General features: G+C 41.2%; 2 protein-coding genes across 6 annotated transcripts in view; one reads left to right on the top strand and one right to left on the bottom strand.

The window, feature by feature from the left end:
• Window positions 1-12483, top strand: part of nckap5l (NCK-associated protein 5-like) — a 48513-nt gene extending 36030 nt beyond the window's left edge. For both annotated transcript variants that reach the window (XM_020459374.2, XM_031803882.1), the window contains exons 10-13: window positions 8221-8296; window positions 10112-10405; window positions 10653-10801; window positions 11035-12483. In XM_020459374.2, the coding sequence (XP_020314963.2) occupies window positions 8221-8296; window positions 10112-10405; window positions 10653-10801; window positions 11035-11292 (777 nt within the window). In that variant the 3' untranslated portion in view covers window positions 11293-12483. The remainder of the gene's footprint in view (window positions 1-8220; window positions 8297-10111; window positions 10406-10652; window positions 10802-11034) is intronic.
• A 615-nt stretch (window positions 12484-13098) lies between these two features.
• On the bottom strand, window positions 13099-21486 carry LOC109869305 (probable Bax inhibitor 1). 4 transcript variants are annotated; one of them, XM_020459373.2, is made up of 10 exons: window positions 19837-21486; window positions 16901-16987; window positions 16702-16810; window positions 16448-16568; window positions 16255-16303; window positions 16061-16158; window positions 14207-14286; window positions 13965-14065; window positions 13765-13837; window positions 13099-13647 (listed from the first exon to the last, which is right to left on the bottom strand). In XM_020459373.2, exons 2-10 carry the CDS (start codon window positions 16954-16956, stop codon window positions 13624-13626), a joined length of 711 nt encoding a protein of 236 aa, XP_020314962.1. In that variant the 5' UTR covers window positions 16957-16987; window positions 19837-21486; the 3' UTR covers window positions 13099-13623. The 4 variants fall into 4 exon arrangements, 3 of the variants coding, with proteins under 3 accessions (XP_020314962.1, XP_031659744.1, XP_031659743.1); XM_031803884.1 differs by having other exon boundaries at window positions 21206-21486; XM_031803883.1 differs by lacking the exon at window positions 19837-21486 and adding an exon at window positions 18258-18648.
• Window positions 21487-21570: the final 84 nt, after the last annotated feature.

Below are 21570 nucleotides of genomic sequence, written 5' to 3'. Positions count from 1 at the left end.
AAAACTGGCGACTGTAATCGCTGCCAAAGGTGCTTCAACAAAGTACTGAGTAAAGGGTCTGAATACTTATGTAAATGTCATATTTATGAAATTTTTTTTTTTGCAAACTTTCTAAAAAACGTTTTTTGTTTTGTCGTTATGGGGCATTGTGTGTAGATTGATGAGGGGAAAAAACGATTGAATCCATTTTCGAATAAGGCTGTAATGTAACAAAATGTGGAAAAGGTCAAGGGGTCTGAATACTTTCTGAATGCACTGTCTATCTCTATTTTAAAAAATGTTTTTACCTAAAATGAGCATTGTTGTACAATTAAAGATAAAATACACTGCAAACAGTCAGCAATAATCTAATGAATTCAGGACTTGTGAAGTTATACCTATGCTATATATAACACCCACTAATAATCTAATTATTCTGTCAAAATAATAATAAAAATGATCTGGCTTTCAAGTCTGTATATAAAAATGCCCTTTTTTGCTAGTGATTACCTGGCTAATCTTTATATTTACAGTTTAGCCAATTTGGATCTACAGTATTTGCTAACAAGGTTGAACCATTTAATTGTTATGAACATACCGTTCTGTCTGTCTCAACTGTTTGAAAAGCATATTAGTCTGTCCAGATGTTTGTTCATATGTTGAAATCAAGTGGGCTACCTTATTTCTCAGAATGAATGGCCAGTTCCTTATATAATTGTGTTTTAAGCTGGTTGCACATTTATCAAACACAGACTAGACAGCTAGTATAACAATGAATTAGGTGGTACCCCAATGCTGTGTGTGACAAACTGAGCATTCATTTTCCAGAATCAATGTTCATTGACACTCTCAGTAGTGTCTGCTCGGCGTGCAATTTGAGTAGTTGAGACATAAAAAGAGTATTGTTAGAAAAGTGAATGTATCCTCTATTACAGTAAAATTATGTCTCAATGTGTTTGTGTCCATATGACCGATTCTGTTGGACCAAATCTTAAATACAAATAGCGAGTTGAAACTGCATTGTTAGAGAGGAAGATGTGGTCTATCATCTTTGTTGGCGTGAGAGGCTGGAGGGTCAGTAATACAGGGCAGCGTCAATCAGGGACAGAACAGCAAGAAACAGGAGATAGAGGTTTAATCCTAGACACATGAAACGTAGGATGTATACAGAGGGTGTGGGGCAACAGAAGATAAACAGCAGAGGGGCTAAGAATATTTGAGATGGGGAAAGGGCCAATAAAACGGGGGGGAAAGTTTACGGGACTCCACCCGGAGGGGTAGATCCCAAGAGGGCAGCCATACCCTCTGCCCAAGACGGTTGTGGGTAGCAGGGGTCCGGTGGCAGTCCACCTGTTACCGATACTTGGAGGTGATCTTGAGAAGAGTGGGCCGGGCTCTCTTCCAGGTATGGCGACAGCGGCTGACGAACATCTGGGCCAAGGGTATGCTGACCTCTTCCTCAGGGAAGAGTGTGGGCTGATATCCTAGGGAATACTCGAAAGGCGAGAGACCAGTGGCCGGGCAGGGAAAGGTGTTGCGGGCGTATTCCACCCACACTAGTTGCTGATTCCAGGGGGTGGGGTGGGCAGAGGCGAGGCCGTCTCCAGGTCCTCGCTCCGACTGGCCGTTAGACAGGGGGTGAAAACCAGAGGGCAGGCTTGCCGACGACCCAATGAGGTTGCAGAACGCCTTCCAGAAACTGAGGACCACGATCGCAGACAATGTCCACCGGAAGTCCATGGATCCGGAAGATGTGCTGCACCATGAGCTGGGCCATCTCCTTGGCTGAGGGTAACTTGGGAAGGGGAATGAAATGGGAAACTTTGGAAAACCTATCCACCACTGTAAGGATCGTGGTGTTGCCATCTGATGGAGGGAGACCAGTGAAGAAGTCCAGGGATATATGAGACAAGAGGTAGGGAGGATGGTCTTGGTGTCCGACGGTGTAGCAGCTGGGCTATAGAAGCATGAGACTGCTTCACATTCTTGGACCCCGGGCGGAAGGAAATCGTCAATTGAACAGAGTGAAAAGCAGGGCACATCAAGCTTGCCTAGAGTTGAGGCGGTGCGGAGATATTCCAGGTTCTTGTGATCAGTCCACACTACGAATGGATGTTCCGCCCCCTCTAACCAGTGCCTCCACTCCTCCAACACCATCTTGGCCGCGAGTAGTTCTCGATTTCCCACATCGTAGTTCCTCTCTTCGGGGTTAAGACGATGGGAAAGGAAAACGCAGGGATGCGACTTTTGGTCCTTGGCAACACTCTGGGACAGAACAGCCCCCACTCTGAAGACTGAGGCAAGCTGATGGGACGGGTCCGGATGGGTTAAAATGGGAGCTGTAATAAACCAATGCTTGAGGTCCGAGAACGCCCAGTCAGCTGCTGGAGACCACGTGAATGGAACTTTGGGAGAGGTGAGTGCTGAGAGGGGGGAAGCCAGGGTGCTGTAACCCCGGATGAAGCGGCGGTAGAAATGAACAAACCACAGGAAATGTTGCAGTTGTACTCTGGATGTGAGTTGAGGCCAATCCATCACCGCTCTCACCTTGTCAGAGTCCAGCTGAATATTTCCAGCAGCAATGACGTACCCTAGGAAGGAGATGGAATTCACATTTTTCTGATTTAACAAAAAGCTCTCGTTGGCCCCAGAGTCAATGAGCACCCGGAGAGATTTGGACTGGTCACCCCACAACAGAATAGCATGGAGAGGGGTGCGAGTAATGGAAGAAGGGAAACTTTCTGTACGGCCCACCAGCGTACTCATACCTGCTTGATGACCCTGGTCTTTTAATGGACAGGTAGATATTTAATGTCCTGCAGTTCCACAATACAGACAGCTCTCGGGGCTCAGTCTGCGTAAGTGTTCAGCAGGAGAAAACCTGGCCCTGCCAAGTTGCATGGGCTCCGGGGGAAGCGAGTCGATAAGCCCTCGGTGATTCCCGTGGGAACGGTTCTCTGGAAGCCGGGCTAGATTGGGGAGTAGCACCACTGGTAGTGGGGGGTTACTGTAGTAACTTGCTGCTTAGTAGATAACTCGCGGAATTGCTCCAGCACTGAGTTGAAACCCTGGTCATGGCATTCCGCCAAGGTATGGAGTCCTTCCATAAGGTTCTGAAGTAGCTCCTCGTGTCTTCCAATGGTGGCTCCTTGTAGGCAGACAGCGTTGCGGGGCTGGTAGGATTCTGCTGGGTAAGTCATGGCCAGTTCGTACTCTCACGACTCAGGATATGACCCAGATACAGACGGTAGATGATTCAGTTCTCAGATAATTTATTATAACATGGGGAGCAGGCAAAGGGCAAGTCAAGGACAAAAAGAGGTTTGCAATCAGATCAGAGTCCGACAGGTACAGGACGGCAGGCTCAGGGTCAGGGCAGGCAGAATAATCAGAACGAGGAGGACTAGAAAACAGAAACTACAAAGACTGGAAAACTGCAAAAAGCGCTGGTAAAACTTGGCAAGACAAGACGAACTGGCAACAGACAAACAGAAAACGCAGGTATAAATACACAGAGGATAATGGGGAAAATTGGAGACACCTGGTGGGGGGTGGAGACAAGCACAAGACAGGTGAAAAAGATCAGGGTGAGACAGCTTGTCGCAGCCTTCCCGCATTTGGGACAATGACTCCCATTGCTAGTGCGGAGACGTGAATCTCGTCATTATATCGATATCTCTGGTGTAAATAGGAAGGTGCACACAGAGGAGCGAATGAGACAAGACCAAAAATACAACATGAGAATAAGCGGACACAAAACCTACATTCTTGCGATACAGGCAATTGGAATATTGCGCAAAAAAAACATACATTTGAATTAATTTGATATATCGCTCAGCTCTAGCTCAATGGGTGGTGACATGTCTGTGACATTTTCAGCTTCCAGGAATTGTGTACAGATCCTTGCGCCATTATTATCGTGCTGAATGGGCCTTAGGATCTCGTCACGGTATCTCAGGGCGTTCAAATTGCCATCGATAAAATGCAATTGTGTTTGTGGTCCGTAGCTTATGCCTGCCCATATAACCCCACCGCCACCATGGGGCACTCTGTTCACAACGTTGACATCAGCAAACCTCTCGCTCACAAACGCCATACACGCTGTCTGCCATCTGCCCTGTACAGTTGAAATTGGGATTTGTCTGTGAAGAGCGCACTCTGAATCAGGTGAACAAGTTCTGTGTGAAACCTCTGGGGTTCCCCGAGGAGAGGTTTGAGGACCACTGGGCTAACCTAACCAGGTAAAACTTCGGACCCAAGTTGAAGGGTATAACAAAGTAATAAATCAGCTGTAAAACGGTTTTATCTGGGACAAGATTAAAAAAAATATATATTAATAATAGTTATCGACAACAACTGCGATTGGACAATAGAACTGAGGGCTGAGTTTGCTTTCTGCAGGGTTGCATCGTGTAGGCCTTTGCATCTGTAATTAAAAAGTTACTCACCCAGTGGTCTAAGGCACTGCATCTCAGTGTTAGAGGCGTCACTACAGATCCTGGTTCGATTCCAGGATGTATCACAACTGGCCGTGATTGGGAGTCCCATAGGGCGGCGCACAGTTGGCCCAGCGTCATCTGGGTAGGCCGTCATTGTAAATGAGAATTTGTTCTTAACTGACTTGCCTAGTTAAATAAAGGTTAAATAAAATAAATAAAAATGTCATCACTATTGTGTTGATTAATTCCAGTCAATAATTTTGAATTGATAAGGTCTAGGTAGCCTAGCCACCTGAAGTTTGATCACATTCACATTTTCTCTTAACACAAATGGCTATAAATACATTACATAGCTTAGGCTATAAATGCATTACATAGCTTAGGCTAGAAGTAAATGACGTTACCTCTTCTTTTCCCTTGGTCAGAGGGGATCAGCGTGCATAGGCGTCTCTAGGCTACCTGCAACTGTGGTTGTTATCAGTAAGCTACAGTTGATCAGACTGAAGCACAGATGACAAATCATGAGGCAAATCAGTCTAAACAATAGTACTTTTCCCTCTTTTCAATGCTTTTGTGTCAATATTTTTTTATTAAACTGAATCAAAAGTGTTGGGGAAAATTCCAGCTCGCCACAGCCGGTGGCCCTGCTGTACTGATCTCTGCAACGTGGATAGATGGAAATAGCCACATAATGCTACAAATGAAGAAACATATCCTATGTTCTACTATTTTCAAAATTCAAGTTAGTATCTCAAAATTTGGACTTAGTATCTTGAAATTCTGACCTAGCATGTCGAAATTTAGAGATAGTATGTCGAAATTTTGACTTAGTATTTTGGCATTTTTAGATAGTATTGGCATTCAAAAATGGTGGTGGGAATTGGCTTCCATAGGTGTCAGTAAACATCAGCAAAAAAAGTGATTTAATTGTTGCCAGCAGCACAGTTAGTCAGTAATCCTCCAGATAACATGTACAGCTTAACCAACTCTGCTAGGGTGAGTGAAATGGTCAGTGAAGTGTTCTCTAATTTGTTTCTGGAAGTAACTAGCAAGCTAGCCAGCTTTAGCCAGTTAGCTTGGGTGCTTGACTGCCGTTGTGAGGAAAGCTCGGATCAACCCTACTCCTTGGCCAGAGCGTCCAGTGTCCAGCAAAACTCTCTGAACTTACGAACAGACAATCTGACAACGCTCTGAGTTTACGAACAACCCAGAGCGCACTCTGACACACTGGAGGAAATTTACAAACGCACCCTTAGTTGTCAATCAAATGTATTTGGCATCGATCAAATGGTTAGGCAGGCAGGCAAGTTCCCATTCAGTTGTCAAAATGTGGTTTGGGACCAATGATGTGTATAAACCCTGGGTGACTGACAGGGGGTGCTGTATTGAAATCTTGGCACTCCTGAAATGTAAAAAATATTTTGGAAGCTATAGAAATGCATTTATTAATGTCGACATCCGTTTTTGACACATTCAGTCTATTAGACACCGTAATGCGTACTTTTAAATTATATTATGTGAGCTAAACATAAAAAATAAATAATATTTAAAAACATTTTCCTGAAAGCATTTTTTTTTTAGAGAGTATGAATGTTACTGTCCCCACAACAACTAAATTAAATTGTGTAATTCCATTCATTCCCGTGGAGAACTGATCCTACTAGGGAGTGCCAATATGGCCGACCGGTGGCTTCAAAGACTCCCAATGGCCAATAAATAGCATTTGCAATCTAGGGTTCATGTAAATTATTGGTTAGTATTTTTTATTATTTTTGACATTTTATTTTACCTTTATTTAACCAGGTAGGCTAGTTGAGAACAAGTTCTCATTTACAACTGTGACCTGGCTAAGATAAAGCCTAGCAATGCGACACAAACAACAGAGTTACACATGGAATAAACAAACGTACAGTCAATAACACAATAGAAAAGTCAATATACAGTGTGTGCAAATGTAGAAGATTAGGGAGGTACGGCAATAAATAGGCCATAGGGGCGAAATAATTACAATTTAGCAATTCAACACTGGATTAATGCGTGAAACATACACTAGATGACCAGTAGGGGGTGTTGTATTTTGGAAGATATAGAAATGCATTTATTAATGTCTACATTTGTTTTTGCCACCTGTATTCTATTACAGACACCTTAATGCATACTTTTAAATTATTATGTGAGCTAAACATACAAACATATGTTTTTATATATATTAAAAAAATCCTTAAAGTAATAATTAATTGAGATGACTAATTTTCCTGTCCCCACTAGAACAACAAAAATACTTAAATACGTGTAATTTTGTCCTTGAAACATTTATACTGAACAAAAATAGAAACGCAACATGCAACAATTTCAAAGATTTTGCTGAGTTACAGTTCATATAAGGAAATCAGTCAATTTAAATAAAATCATTAGGCCCTAATCTATGGATTTCACATGACTGGGCAGGGGTTCAGCCATGGGTGGCTGAAAGACATACATTCTCCTCTTTTATTTCAGCTAATGAAACACGGAACCAGCACCTTACATGTTGTGTTTAAATTTTTGTTCAGTGTAATTTAAATACGGTTGAATTCCATTCATTCCTATGGATGACCGCGCCTACTGGAGAGAGCCAATATGTCCAACAGGTAGTTTCAAAGCCTCTCAATGGCCAATACATAGCATTCGTAATCCAGGGTTTATATACATCATTGGTTGGGACAAGCATGCATTGGCAGGCAATCTGCAGAAGGACGAGTAGGCTACTATTCTCCATCGTTTATCAGTGCAATTTTGATGGTCAACTAGCTGAAAAACATTTGAGAGGGTTTATCTAATATTCCCTTGTTTATTTTAAGATCATCTCACTCTGGCTAGCATTAGTTGTGGATATTGTTGTTGTTGATGTGCATAACTGAGGGAGATAGCCTATCTTTTCATGGTTGTTTGATCAATAGGACTGTAAAATTCCCAAATGTAAGAGGACTCTCTTGGTATTTACTGTACATATTTTCAGAACTCCATTCAGGTGTATTTTTTGGCTTTTGAAGAATGTGTTCTAATGATCTAAAGCTGCGCTGTTGAAAATGGCTTATTTGCATGAAGGCTTACTGTAGCTCTGATTGGCTATAACGCACCGGTCTGCGTAGACTCCTGTCCTGGACGACAATGGTTTTATTAGGTTTTATTTGCTGCAGTGTCTATTAATTGTCCAAGCGACACGGCCACTTTCCCACTCTATATTGCTACAGAATTTTCACAAATACCTTACTCTACCTCGTTCCCAAATATTCTATGAATTTATGAAAATGTGAAAATTACAAAACATTCTTTTTTAAAGTTGTCATTCTTCCTGGGGGTGTATATGAACAGATTTGAATCAGATTTAATGTTGCTAAAATGCTGTCAGTTCCACTTGAACTTAGTTTGAGAAAAGCTAAGGGATTGGTCAAAAGTTGACGAATCAAAAATCTGACTTTACATGTCCATTTAAACCACTGTTAATCCACTCCACAGTTGCCTATCAACTTGAAACTTGGCAACTCTATCATGGTCATCCCTAAGATGAACCACACTGAATTTGGTATTGATATCTCAAACAACAAGGAAACTATTAACAACTCATTCTTGCATAGGTCACGCTAATGCTCAAAAAACTGATCTTGATCCTGTGAACCCCATTCATTGCTGCTCAAGGTTGTATTTTTTACTTTATTATGTGTGACTTGTGTTATTATGTGATTATTGTTGTGTGTACTATGTATGTTTTTTGGCTGTTATTTCACTTAATTAACTCTGTTTCTGTTTTTTCTTTAATCAGGGTTCAGAACATCTGATAAGCAACGTCCCCTCAGATGAGAATTTAGCGGACCTAGTTCACTACCCGCCCTTTGCAGGTAGGAAAATGGTCTGCTCACAATCCTTGTTGATGGAAGGATCCAGTCTTGCTTGTATTTAGTTCGTCCTTACACTTTACATAATCAAAACAGAGAATATTTTACATTTCATAATTGCCTTTGGTACATACAGTTGAATCGGAAGTTTACATACACTTAGGTTGGAGTCATTAAAACTTGTTTTTCAACCACTCCACAAATTTCTTGTTAACAAACTATAGTTTTGGCAAGTCAGTAAGGACATTTACTTTGTGCGTGACACAAGTCATTTTTCCAACAATTGTTTACTGACAGATTATTTCACTTATAATTCACTGCATCACAATTCCAGTGGTTCAGAAGTTTAAGTACACTAAGTTGACTGTGCCTTTAAACAGCTTGGAAAATTCCAGAAAATTTAGAAGCTTCTGATAGGCTAATTTACATAATTTTTGTAAATTGGAGGTGTACCTGTGGATGTATTTCAAGGCCTACCTTCAAACTCAATGCCTCTTTGCTTGACATCATGGAAAAATCAAAAGAAATCAGCCAAGAGCTTAGAAAAAAAATTGTAGACCTCCACAAGTCTGGTTCATCGTTGGGAGCAATTTCCAAGCTCCTGAAGGTACCACGTTCATCTGTACAAACAATAGTATGAAAGTATTAACACCATGGGACCACGTAGCCGTCATACCGCTCATGAAGGAGACACTTTCTGTCTCCTAGAGATGAACATACTTTAGTGCGAAAAGTGCAAATCAATCCCAGAACATCAGCAAAGGACCTTGTAAAGATGCTGGAGGAAACAGGTGCAAAAGTATCTATATCCACAGTAAAACGAGTCCTATATCGACATAACCTGAAAGGCCGCTCAGCAAGGAAGAATCCACTGCTCCAAAACTGCCATAAAAAAACCAGACTACTGTTTGCAACTGCACATGGGGACAAAGATCCTACTTTTTGTATAAATGTCCTCTGGTCTGATGAAACAAAAATAGCTCATAATGTCCATCGTTATGTTTGGAGGAAAAAGGGGGAGGTTTGCAAGCCGAAGAACACCATCCCAACCGTGACGCACGGGGGTGGCAGCATCATGTTGTGGGTGTGCTTTGCTGCAGGAGGGACTGGTGCACTTCACAAACTAGATGGCATCATGAGGTAGGAAAATTATGTGGATATATTGAAGCAACATCTCAAGACATCAGTTAAAGCTTGGTCGCAAATGGGTCTTCCAAATGGACAATGACCCCAAGCATACTTCCAAAGTTGTGGCAAAATGGCTTAAGGACAACAAAGTCAAGGTATTGGAGTGGCCATCACAAAACCCTGACCTCAATCCCATAGAAAATGTGTGGGCAGATTTGAAAAGTGTGTGTGAGCAAGGAGGCCTACAAACCTAACTGTTACATCAGCTTTGTCAGGCGGAATGGGCCAAAATTCACCCAACTTATTGTGGAAAGCTTGTGGAAGGCTACCCGAAACGTTTGACCCAAGTTATACAATTTAAAGGCAATGCTACCAAATACTAATTGAGTGTATGTAAACTTCTGACCCACTGGGAATGTGATGAAAGAAATAAAAGCTGAAATAAATCATTCTCTCTACTATTATTCTGACATTTCACATTCTTAAAATAAAGTGGTGGGAATTTTTACTAGAATTAAATGTAAAGAATTGTGGAAAATTTAGTTTAAATGTATTTGGCTAAGGTGTATGTAAACTACCGACTTCAACTGTGGGAGCTATTAACCGAAAATGACAACATGGACATTTATCAAAATGTAACAAGTACAATTCCTCTCCTCTCTCTCTCTACCTTCTCCCCTCTCCAACTAGCTTCTGGAGCCTCCACTTACACACTAGACAGTGGCATTGGAACGTTCCCTCTGCCTGACTACAGTAGTGGGGCAGCAGGAAGAAGCCTGTCTAAGATGAGGGGGGCTGGAGCTGAGCATGGCTCCTCTGGTTCCCCAGGGAGAGTAGGAAGGAGGGCTAGGACCCTGGACAGAGAACCCTCATCCCTGGAGCAGTGCTATCAACCTCACCGAGAGATGACCACCCCTGTACTGTACGGGTCTGTACTGGAGGGGAAAGGCATGAACAGACAGACAGCAGGGGTCATTCATGAAGGTACAGTAGTGAGAAATATACATCACAATTCATAATATCAAATACATTATCACAGTATGTAATATGAAATATATCACAATACACTATATTAAATATTCAATACTCAAAAACAAACATATCATCATAAGGGTATAGCAATCTGATGATTTGGTATAGGAAAAATGTTAATGAGTTTTATACAATAACAATGTGCTTTATGTATGCCCTGTTTCATTTAAGAATCAAATTTATTTTGTAACCTTTGCAGACAAAGAAGCCTATGGAGCTCACATGCTGTCCCCCCACTCCAAGACCTGGACCTTCCCCAACCTGAAGACCGCTGCAGGGCCCACTGAGGTGTACCTGGCCATGGAGGAAGAGGTGGAGACTGCCCCCTATGGATCTCCATTCAGAGGGGTGGGTTGAAAACATGACAATAATGTCAGACTAACTATTTTCCATTTGAAATATGTGAATTCTTTACAATGATGTGTTCATGAATCATTTAGAATAGGATTATTCAAAATGAATTGTGGATTTGTGACATTTGTGAACTCTTTACAAATGACTGTCTCTCTCTTCCCTCCCTCCTTCTCTCCCCCCTCCTCTCTCTCTCCTCTCTCCACTCCTCTTCCGCCTCCTTTTTATAGAAGGTCTGTGGTCCCTCTGTCTCTCGTAACATGGACCCCAGCAGTCTGCCGGTGCCGGCCCAGACAGGGTTGAGCCGACGTGGGAAGATCCGCAGTACGCCCAGTGCCCCAGAGATGGGCCGGGAGACGGGCCTAGAGCTGGTGAGGGAGAGGCCTGAGGAAGCCCTCTCCCCCAGCCGACCCCAGGTCCTAGAGACCCCTGAGTCACTCAGTGACTCGCTCTACGACAGCCTCTCTTCCTGTGGTAGCCAGGGATGACAGGGGGAGGCAGAGAGACAGGTGCTTTGCAGATCTTACTGCGGTGCTGACTGACGCACCTTAATAGAACATGGGATATGGACTGTGCTAAGATATACCCTTTTCACACTATCGTGTCAACCCGAATCACATTGGACTGGCTCGACTATTTCCTTTTCACATTGTCCTTTCCAGAATGGTTTCAGCTTCTATGGTGGATGCGTAACCAAGCCAGCCGGATACAACTTGGTTCGACCCAGCTTGGTTTGGCTCAGTATTGTGAAAAGGGTACAAGTGGCACTGACCACCTTTAGAAGAATATGGATAAGGACTGTGATATGATGGTCCCCTTAGGACTTACATGTATGCTTTCTCACCAGCTATGTTGCAAGGTTAACTGGAAAGAAAAACCTCTCCTCAGGATAACTACAACCCAAAGGATATAGACTATTCAGAATATCACTGTTTTATGACGGGAGGTAATTGGAAAGAACACACTCCGCTAACCAAAATAGTCATTTAAATCATTTTAGGATTATGAAATATCCGGAAAAGATGACAATATCAAACATTCTCAGTCTTTGTTGAAATTTAATATGCCTTGTTCAATCTTACTCTGACCCTCACAAAAAGATCTTACTATATTTATTATAGACTGCAGAGCGCTGAACACCCTGACCATGCAAGTACTTACCAATATGTCCTTCTCTTTTCTTTATCAGTTCAGACAATGTACTGATTCCGTTATCTTGAGCTCTTAAAAAAAAATGAATGTTAATGTTTGTGATTTTTCGCTATTGAATAAATAAATTACAATTTTGAAGTATAAAATTATTTGTTGATGGTGTCGTTCAGATTATGTCTCTGTAACTGCCAAGAAAGCTTGTCAGAATATGTTTTTAGTTTAGCTCACCATTCTTTGAAGGTAATAGATGCCAGCAATAATATTGTGAAAAAGAGATGTGGCTACATTATTGTCCAATTAATATGTATTTGTATTATTTATTTTCATGTTAAATCAACTCCACATAATTTGGGTAATTGTCCATTTTTTTTGTAATATTGTGTAAATGCAGTCACCTGGCTAAAATAGATTCTTGTGTCACGCTGGATGTCCATCTTGAACAGCCAAGATGTCAACATACTTAAAAAAATGTTTTTATGATTATTTCTTGTGTTCTCACTGAAGCACAAATAAATACAAGAAAATTGCACCATATACCTTGCAATTGAAATGTGTATCAGCATGTTTGCGTGCATGTATCAGCATGTTTGCGTGCATGTATCAGCATGTTTGCGTGCATGTATCAGCATGTTTGCGTGCATGTATCAGCATGTTTGCGTGCATGTATCAGCATGTTTGCGTGCATGTATCAGCATGTTTGCGTGCATGTATCAGCATGTTTGCGTGCATGTATCAGCATGTTTGCGTGCATGTATCAGCATGTTTGCGTGCATGTATCAGCATGTTTGCGTGCATGTATCAGCATGTTTGCGTGCATGTATCAGCATGTTTGCGTGCATGTATCAGCATGTTTGCGTGCATGTACTGCAATGAAAAACAGGCATTTAGTTAAGCATTTTTAAATGTATATAAATAAAATGTATCCAATTAGATGATCATAATTACACTTAGAAAATGTGTTTTTCACAGTATACTGATGATCAAAACGTGAAAGAAAATACAATTTGGCACAAATCTTGCGACAGTATGCAGTTGTTTCATCTATTCTACAGCCTTGACCAGTCCTTTTTGTGCCGCAAAAGCTCACCAGTCTGACCATAAAGTGCACTAAATCTTCATGAAAAGGTCATCTGAAATACCAAAACAGTACCAAGAGATTGTTTATAAGGTTATTCTTCAAGGTAGCATACATAAGTGGAGCAGGAGACAATAATAGAGAAAGCTCAAGGAGTGGTGCTCAAGACTATCACAGGTCATGATGTCCGTCACATAACTTTCTATAAATTAAACAAAACAAAAACGATTGCGGGGAATAGCACTGACAACGAACCAAAATATTATGACTTAAAATACAACCAAGCTCAAAACAGTCTGCCGAAAAATCTTGGCAAAAAGAATTCACAGTTCTGCGAACGTAGGCCTTCATAGAACAACCACTCTCCCTACAGGACAAGCATCATCACTGCAGCAGTAGCTTAAAATACAGCCTTTTATCGTAACCTTCTTTTGCAAGCTCAAAACAAAGCAAATAAACAATATACCATAAGTTAACAAAGAACGACAAATAGTAAAAGCACCAACAGCATTGCAGACCAGAGGCTTTGTTGCTGGTTCTGTTCCTTCTCACAGATCATTTTTATTTGAAACTTCAATTGGATTTCTTCCATCTACTTCTTTTCTTTCTTCTTGTCCTGAAAATATAAAATATCACAATTTGCATATTGTGAAATGTGCTTACATGAGGGAAAAGTAAATTATATGATAGATTCATATTTTGTCTGTAAAAAAAAAATATTTAAAAAAATGACCTCATTCATGGCAAGAAGAATCATGAGTTTTCTGAAAATGGTCACAAAGTCGAGGAACAGGTCCACGCAATGCCTTTCAAAAGACAGAAAAACATTTACTTCATTGCAATTACTTTACATATTATTTTTCCATTCTAATACATCAGCAAAGTAAAAAAGCTTTACGACTGATTATTTGGTGAAATGTTAAAAAGACACACCAGACGTAATCCTTGTCTCCGTTCTCGGCTTTCTCAATGATGAGCTGAGTGTCGAACAGAACAAAGCCACACATAATGACCAGCCCCATGTACATGTGAGCCTGTTAGTGAAGAGAAGAGCTATATTACACCTGGGACATCTTGCTGAGACCTCACAATTATACTACACACTTCCAATGTATGAGTGGAATCACTTCACATCCAAGTCCTGAGAGAGATAGATCTATAAATATTTAGGCTACCTTGAAGAGTATTGCTGATCCAAAGAACATGTTCAACACAGACACAAGGAACAAGATGGACAATCCAGACATCAGAGTCCCTGAGAAGACAACAAAGAACATCACATCAAAGTAGTAAATCGGTAAAAAAAACATGTATATACAGTGTACGTACAGTGCATTCTGAAAGTATTCAGACCCCTTGAAAGTTTACACATTTTGTTACGTTACAGCCTTATTCTAAAATTGATGAAATTGTATTTTCCCCCCTCATCAAACTACACAAAATACCCCATAATGACAAAGCAAAAACAGGTTTAAACATTTTAGCAAATTTATTTAAAAAACTGAAATATCACATTTACATAAGTATTAAGACCCTTTACTCAATACTTTGTTGAAGCACCTTTGGCACCAATTACAGCCTCAAGTCTTCTTTGGTATGATACGACAAGCATAAAACACCTGTATTTGGGGAGTTTATCCCATTTCTCCTTGAGCTCGGTCACGTTGGATGGGGAGCCTCGCAGCATAGCAATTTTCAGGTCTCTCCAGAGATTTTCAATCAGGTTCAAGTCCGGGTTCTGACTGGGCCACTCGAGCACATTCAGAGACTTGTCCCGAAGCCATTCCTGCCTTATCTTGGCTGTGTGCTTAGGGTCGTTGTCCTGTTGGAAGGTAAACCATTGCCCCAGTCTGACGTCCTGAGCGCTCTGGAGCAGGTTTTCATCAAGGACCTCTCTGCACTTTGCTCCGTTCATCTTTACCTTAATCCTGACTAGTCTCCCAGTCCGTGCCGCTGAAAAACATCCCCACAGCATGATGCTGTCACCACCATACTTATACCATAAGGATGATGCCAGGTTTCCTTCAGACGTGACAAGTGGCATTCAGGCCAAAGAGTTCAATCTTGGTTTCGTCAGACCTGAGAATCTTGTTTATCATGGTCTGAGAGTCCTTTAGGTGCCTTTTGGCAAACTCCAAGTGGGCTGTCATGTACCTTTCACTGAGGAGTGGCTTCCGTCTGGCCACTCTACGATTAAGTCCTGATTGCTGGAGTGCTGCAGAGATGGTTGTTGTCCTTCTGGAAGGTTCTCCCATCTCCACAGAGGAACTCTGAAGCTCTGTCAGAGTGACCATCAGGTTCTTGGTCACCTCCCTGACCAAGGCCCTTCTCCTCCAATTGCTCAGTTTGGCTGGGCGGCCAGCTCTAGGAAGAGTCTTGGTGGTTCCAAACTTCTTCCATTTAAGAATGATGGAGGCCACTGTGTTCTTGGGGACCTTCAATGCAGCAGACATTTTTTGGTACCATTCCCCAGATCTGTGCTTTGACATTATCCTGTATCGGAGCTCTACGGACAATTCCTTCGACCTCATGGCTTGTTTTTTTGCTCTGACAAGCACTGTCAACTGGACCTTAGACAGGTGTGTGTGCCTTTCCAAATCATGTCCAATAAATTTAATTTACCACAGGTGGACTCCAATCAAGTTGTAGAAACATCAAGGATGATCAATGGAAACAGGATGAACCAGAGCTCAATTTTGAGTCTCATAGCAAAGGGTCTGAATAGTTATGTAAATAAGTTGTTTTTTATTTTATTTTTATTTTTTTCAACATTTCTAAAAACCTGTTTTCTTTTGTCATTATTGTGTGTAGATTACTGAGGAGAAAAATTCAATCAATTTTAGAATAAGACTAACGTAACAAAATGTGGAAAAAGGTGCCTGAATACTTTCCAGAATTAACTGTATATATCTTGACTAAATTTACATCAATTCTGTGAAATAGGTGAATGACGTATGCTCCTGAAGAGCAAAAGGGTTTACGTTAAGTGAGTTAACTAGGCTACAGAATAGTGTAGAACATCTTTGTACCTCCCAGGTAGAGGTAGCTCCTACGCTTGGCGTACAGAGCACTGAGAGTGAAGCAGATGAAGATGATGGAGGTTCCGAGGAAGGCTGTCACAATGACGCTAGAGAGACCAGATAGGCAAAGACACGTTCTCTTGACTCTTCAATTGAAAAACAAACAGACTTAAGAAATGATTTCCAACAATATTCAATAGCACCTTGGGTTAATGGTAATGACAAAATCCATTGCCGGTCCAAGACCAACACCTGGTGAGAAAGAAAAAGTCAATTTGACTGACTAGGCATATTGGCCATAGTGTTCTTCAATCAATATTGAGTTTTTGTTCTAATGATACTGAGATATTACAGTCAAGAATAGTCAAAGATTGCTGTCTAGAGCCCAGAGTTTACCTGTGAAGAAAGCAAACCCTGCAAGGATAGCCAGTCTATTCTTCTCTGTCTCCGAGTTGTGTGGCGTCATGGACAACCAAACCATCATGCCCAGGGAACACAGAAGTGACAGCAAACCACCCTAAAGGAATATGATAAAGCAGGTAGTATTTTTTATTAGATATCGCTTCACCATTGACTAACATCTATCTGTTAGTTACTCTCTGTTAGCCAATGTTTGTCTATTATCATGGGGTGGTGTTCTTACTGTTTACCTGAAAGAGCCGTGTGACAACATGGACATAGGAGCCTGCTGCAGCCACGAACATGCACACTGCCAAGCTGGAGTAGACATTCTTCAGGTGTAACTGGGTAGAGTGGGAACTGGGGGAAACAACATTGAGTTAACCATGTCAGTAACTTACAAACAGAGCAGTATTATTTGCATTGGAAACTTGATTTAGGTCTGCTTACATTTGGGAGAACTTGAAGAGAGCATGAAATCTGATGCTGTGGTGAAATATGTTCATATTGAGGCAGGATTCTGAGATCTTGACAGATCTAAAAACAAGTCAAAGTTATTGTGTTGATGGTGGATATGACATAGAATGATGTAGTTGACGTTACCAATGATTCTTGACTGTAGCTATCCGTGCTGTAGCCGGGCAATTCCATAGTAAGGGAATTACACTGAAACTCAGATTTGTTTTGTGCCAAACAAACACAATTGATTTCAAAAAGTTTACCAAACCATATGCACAATGACTACTTTGAACAATTTGCAACAGTAAACAGAGCAGCCAACTCTCCCACATCACGCCACACCTCATATCTCACGCATTGAAAAGTACTGCATTTATTTTCTTAATTAGTCCATTGAATACGTTTCAACTGTGCTCCAAATCGTTTTGAAATCGTAGCATCTGCGCCTGCAATTTAACATCGTGAGCGGTGTTATCATTGTCCTGGTTTACCACAGCACTGTTAACCGTTGCACAATGAAGCATATGATTGGTCTAGTTATGTAAGGGATCAAGGGGATTGGGTGCGCGTTTTAAAGAAACGTTCCTCAACATTAGTAGAGTGCCGCTGAATGGAGAGAGAGAGTGACTTTATAAAACTGGATGTAGAGCAGCACAGTAGCGCTGTTTTATGTTGTCAACACAATTAGGTTGCTGTTACTCCCGTCCATATTGACAGCATGTACTAAAATCGATTTAAGACAGACCTACAGTATGTTTTAGCAGGGAAGTTTGGTAGAGGGATCTGAACTATGAAAATAATTTAGTCAAACAGATTGTGAACCCAAAAGTGTCAATTTGATTCTAGAAGGGAGACAATAAATAGACAAATAATTTGGTTAGGTGTTAAGGGCAGATTTATGTAATCTTGTTTTCATTAGTTTTTATTATCTATTTACTTTATTTAGTCTGATCAGTGGTACAATTCTTCTGCTTAACAATGGGCTAAAATATAGGGTAATTAGTGTGCTTGTCAGCAAAACACTACTGTTATTCCACGTACGGGTTTTATCATTCCACTTCTTCATTATTTTTCCAGTGTAATCACATATTTGATATCTAATATGCCTAATTGTCTTTGAAAATGAATTATATCAGGCTATGTATTTTTGCAGACCTTTATGGACATTTTTAATAAGTAATAAGAATACTGAATGCTCCAGGCCTAAAATATAATTTTTGAACATTTTAGTATTTGTGCACATGCTAGGCAGAGATGGTAGGGGGATTCACAACTCATAAACACATCATATTTTGTCTATGTAGAGTAAGATGATGGCAAGGATCTTCAACTAGTTTGCATAAACTACCTGAATATCACTGCATCGCAGCACTAGCTGTGCCACCAGAGACTCTGGGTTCACTCCCAGGCTCTGTCGCAGCCGGCCGCGACCGGGAGGTCCGTGGGGCGACGCACAATTGGCCTAGCGTTGTCTGGGTTAGGGAGGGTTTGGCCGGTAGGGATATCCTTGTTTCATCGCGCACCAGCGACTCCTGTGGCGGGCCGGGAGCAGTGCGCGCTAACCAAGGTTGCCAGGTGCACGGTGTTTCCTCCGACACATTGGTGCAGCTGGCTTCCAGGTTGGAGGCGCGCTGGGTTAAGGAGCAGTTCGGCTTGGTTGTGTTTCGGAGGACGCATGGCTTTCGAACCTTCGTCTCTCCCGAGCCCGTACGGGAGTTGTAGCGATGAGACACGATAGTAATTACTAACAACAACAGGATACCACAAAATTGGGGAGAAAAGGGGGTAAAAATTATTAATTAATTAATTAATTAATAAAAAAATACAATTTTAAAAAACTACCTGAATATTCATTAGATTATCCTTGAAGGTTGGGTGATTGAGAAATTAATTGTTAGAACAAGAACATTTTCAAACACTCAGCACTTGGGAAACATAGATCAAGGGTGGCCAACCCTCCTGAATTGCATGCAGGGTTTACCCAGATTACAAAATGTTTGTGTCCTTACCTTGAAAACAATATATGAAGAAGGAAACTGAAATATATGATTTGGTTACCCACTGCCATCAAGCATTAATATTAGTATTTCCTGAGCAGAGCCTTTGAGTAGTGGTTAAACTCCACAGCATGTGCCTCATACAACTTTCCACAACAGGAATCAATCCCTGCTTCCAAGCTTCCCACTGTTTCTCCCATTTGCCAGTCTCTCCATCAAATGATATTACTGTCTGAATAGTGTCAAACCACTTCAAAATTATTATTTTTAAATTAGACTTTCAATTTCATCCCCCAAAAATCTCAAAGTAACAAAGTTGTCAAATGTTCAAAGCATCCTGAATACACCTGACCTGTGGTTTTTATTAGCCACCCTGGTCATAGGCCTAAGTCATGTCAAAATAAATATAATTGCAGGAAATTAGCTTTAAAAAAAATACAATTTTCCTGGGGGAGAACCCCCAGACTCCCCATCTAGGGGTTGTGCCATGGGCAATTCAATTCATATAGCAAATCTCAACACAAGCTTTCTTCAGAAGTTAGCAGCCCTGAATAAATAATAATGATAAAAACATTTACAGGAAAAAACTGCAGATGCTAAATTTACCGTAATTATGTTGCCAATCTCTGCCAGTTTGATTATGTAACCAAACGTTGTATCTGCACAGTTCTTCTTGTAAATGTGTTTTTGTCAAATGTTCGGAGGAAATTGTTAAAAGTAGTCTTCGTGCATAAAGTTGTATGGTTTGTTAAAAACTTTGAAACCAATGGTTTTTATTAGTTAGTTTTTTTGTTAAAAATCTGAGTCCGTTAACGTTACCATGGAATTGTCCAGCTATGTCGTTAATTTAATGTTATTCTAGCTAGCTTGAATTTAAACTCAAATACTAACTAATACATAATTAAACGTTATTACGAAGAAAATACATACCTAGATAGCTTTATTTCTTGTATTTTATTTGTCTCTACTTTTAATTTTCTTCCTTGTTTACTAATTGTAGCTACGTGTCAATCGATTTGAGAGTCTCAATGTAGCGACATCATCACGTAGCAACAATTCTTCAATAGTGCACGCCGCCACCAACTGTACTGGTAATGAACCGAATAAAAAAACTTAAATAATAATATAATCATCATCATCATCATACAAAAGACGAAAACGTCGCTAATACGTTGTTGTTATTTGTCCCCTGATTGCCAAAGTACATAGCTCATGGTTCCTACTACTAACGCTACACTCGTTAAAAAAATTTTTAAAAACACTACCCCATTCCACTACTTTGACCATGACACCGGCCTGGGAGGACAGGACATCACACCCTGTAACACTTCTGAAGTCAAATATCGTATACCCAAATGCTTCTCTGCACCACAACATCTATTTTCTCTGATTTACCTTCAATTTATGCGGTACAGTTGACAACCATAGCTAAAAAGCCAACCTTACTGAAGCATATATCACTGGTTGACCTATCCCTCTGTGCTGGCACAGATCCACTAATCACAGGCATCCTCTCAGGACCCTTGAACCACCCTATTCTACTTTCTTCACTGCCTCAGCATACCGCACCTGCACTACTCTGACTCTGGCCACCTCCACCTGTCTCTCTCGCACCGGACGGACACTTCCCCACCCCTACAGTTGACACACAACTTTATCCAACGAAACTACACAATCCTCTGTCCCGTGTACTTCTGCACACTTCCCACATCTTGAAAATGTCCTCCTACATACTGCTGTGACGACTATAAATGGTGCACCTGAAACAGCGCAGTGGATTTAACACAAAAGCCCTAACAGGATAACTGATATCCTAAGATGACTTTGTCGAGTAAAGACTCAAAACTCAAAAGGACTGACAGCGACTCCTGTTTCACCACCGGAACTGCGTCGCACCAAATACGGCGGTCGTCACAAACACCAGGAAATCTTCGACTTCAATTGCTCCACCTCCACACTTAACGCTACCACCGAAAACACTGATTTCAATGGTGCCATGTTCCTAAGAGCAAAGCGAGATAACATATATTGACCCAAGTTGCGTGACACGGAGAGCCCACTCCCTCTGGTCAGAAGAAACACAAACAAATATCACAAGTCTACTACAGGTTGCCTTCACTGATTCAACTGCACCCAACTAATTTCCCACCAAAAATGGATACGCTAAAAGGCAAGGATCCACTATCTAAAAAAAAATCCTTCCTACTGGACCCGATACTTCTTTATCATGCTCGGGCTCCCGAGCTCTTCATCACACCTTCCTCTTCACTTAACTCGCCCTCATTCACTTCCATTTCACCTCCAGAACTCGGTCTGGCGCACGGCTCGCTGTTTGCACTTGACACCAATCTTCTTCAACAATCCATCTCCATTTTTGACGCCATCTTCCTCGAATTCAGCTCCGACCTCTTCATCTTCTTCCTCATTTCCCCCCTCCTATTCCTCCTAAGAAATCGACCTTTCTGTGTCCGTCCCAATATTCCACTCATCCCAACATTGCTTGCGGCCCCACTCATCTCGACACCAGCCTCGAAGCTGCCCGCTCTCTCTCTTTCCCTCGGCGTCCGGAGATATAGCAATAGCAAGCGTACATGCTTGCTATAAAACATTTCTGTATATTATATGCCTCAAATCCAATGGGATGGACATATGTTTTAAATTTGT

The sequence above is a fragment of the Oncorhynchus kisutch genome, linkage group LG24 (genome assembly GCF_002021735.2).
Source record: "Oncorhynchus kisutch isolate 150728-3 linkage group LG24, Okis_V2, whole genome shotgun sequence".
In the NCBI taxonomy this organism is placed as follows: domain Eukaryota; kingdom Metazoa; phylum Chordata; class Actinopteri; order Salmoniformes; family Salmonidae; genus Oncorhynchus; species Oncorhynchus kisutch.
The sequence above is the reverse complement of the archived record's forward strand: the minus strand, read 5'-3'. Positions and strand labels throughout refer to the sequence as shown.

Coding starts and splice junctions, on each gene's coding strand:
- LOC109869305 (XM_020459373.2), bottom strand. CDS start 16,956: ATGAACATATTTCACCACAGCATCAGATTTCATGCTCTCTTCAAGTTC. Junction 16,159..16,254: donor GTCATTACCATTAACCCAAG/GTGCTATTGAAT, acceptor TGGTCTCTCTAG/CGTCATTGTGACAGCCTTCC. Junction 14,066..14,206: donor GATCAGCAATACTCTTCAAG/GTAGCCTAAATA, acceptor CTTCACTAACAG/GCTCACATGTACATGGGGCT.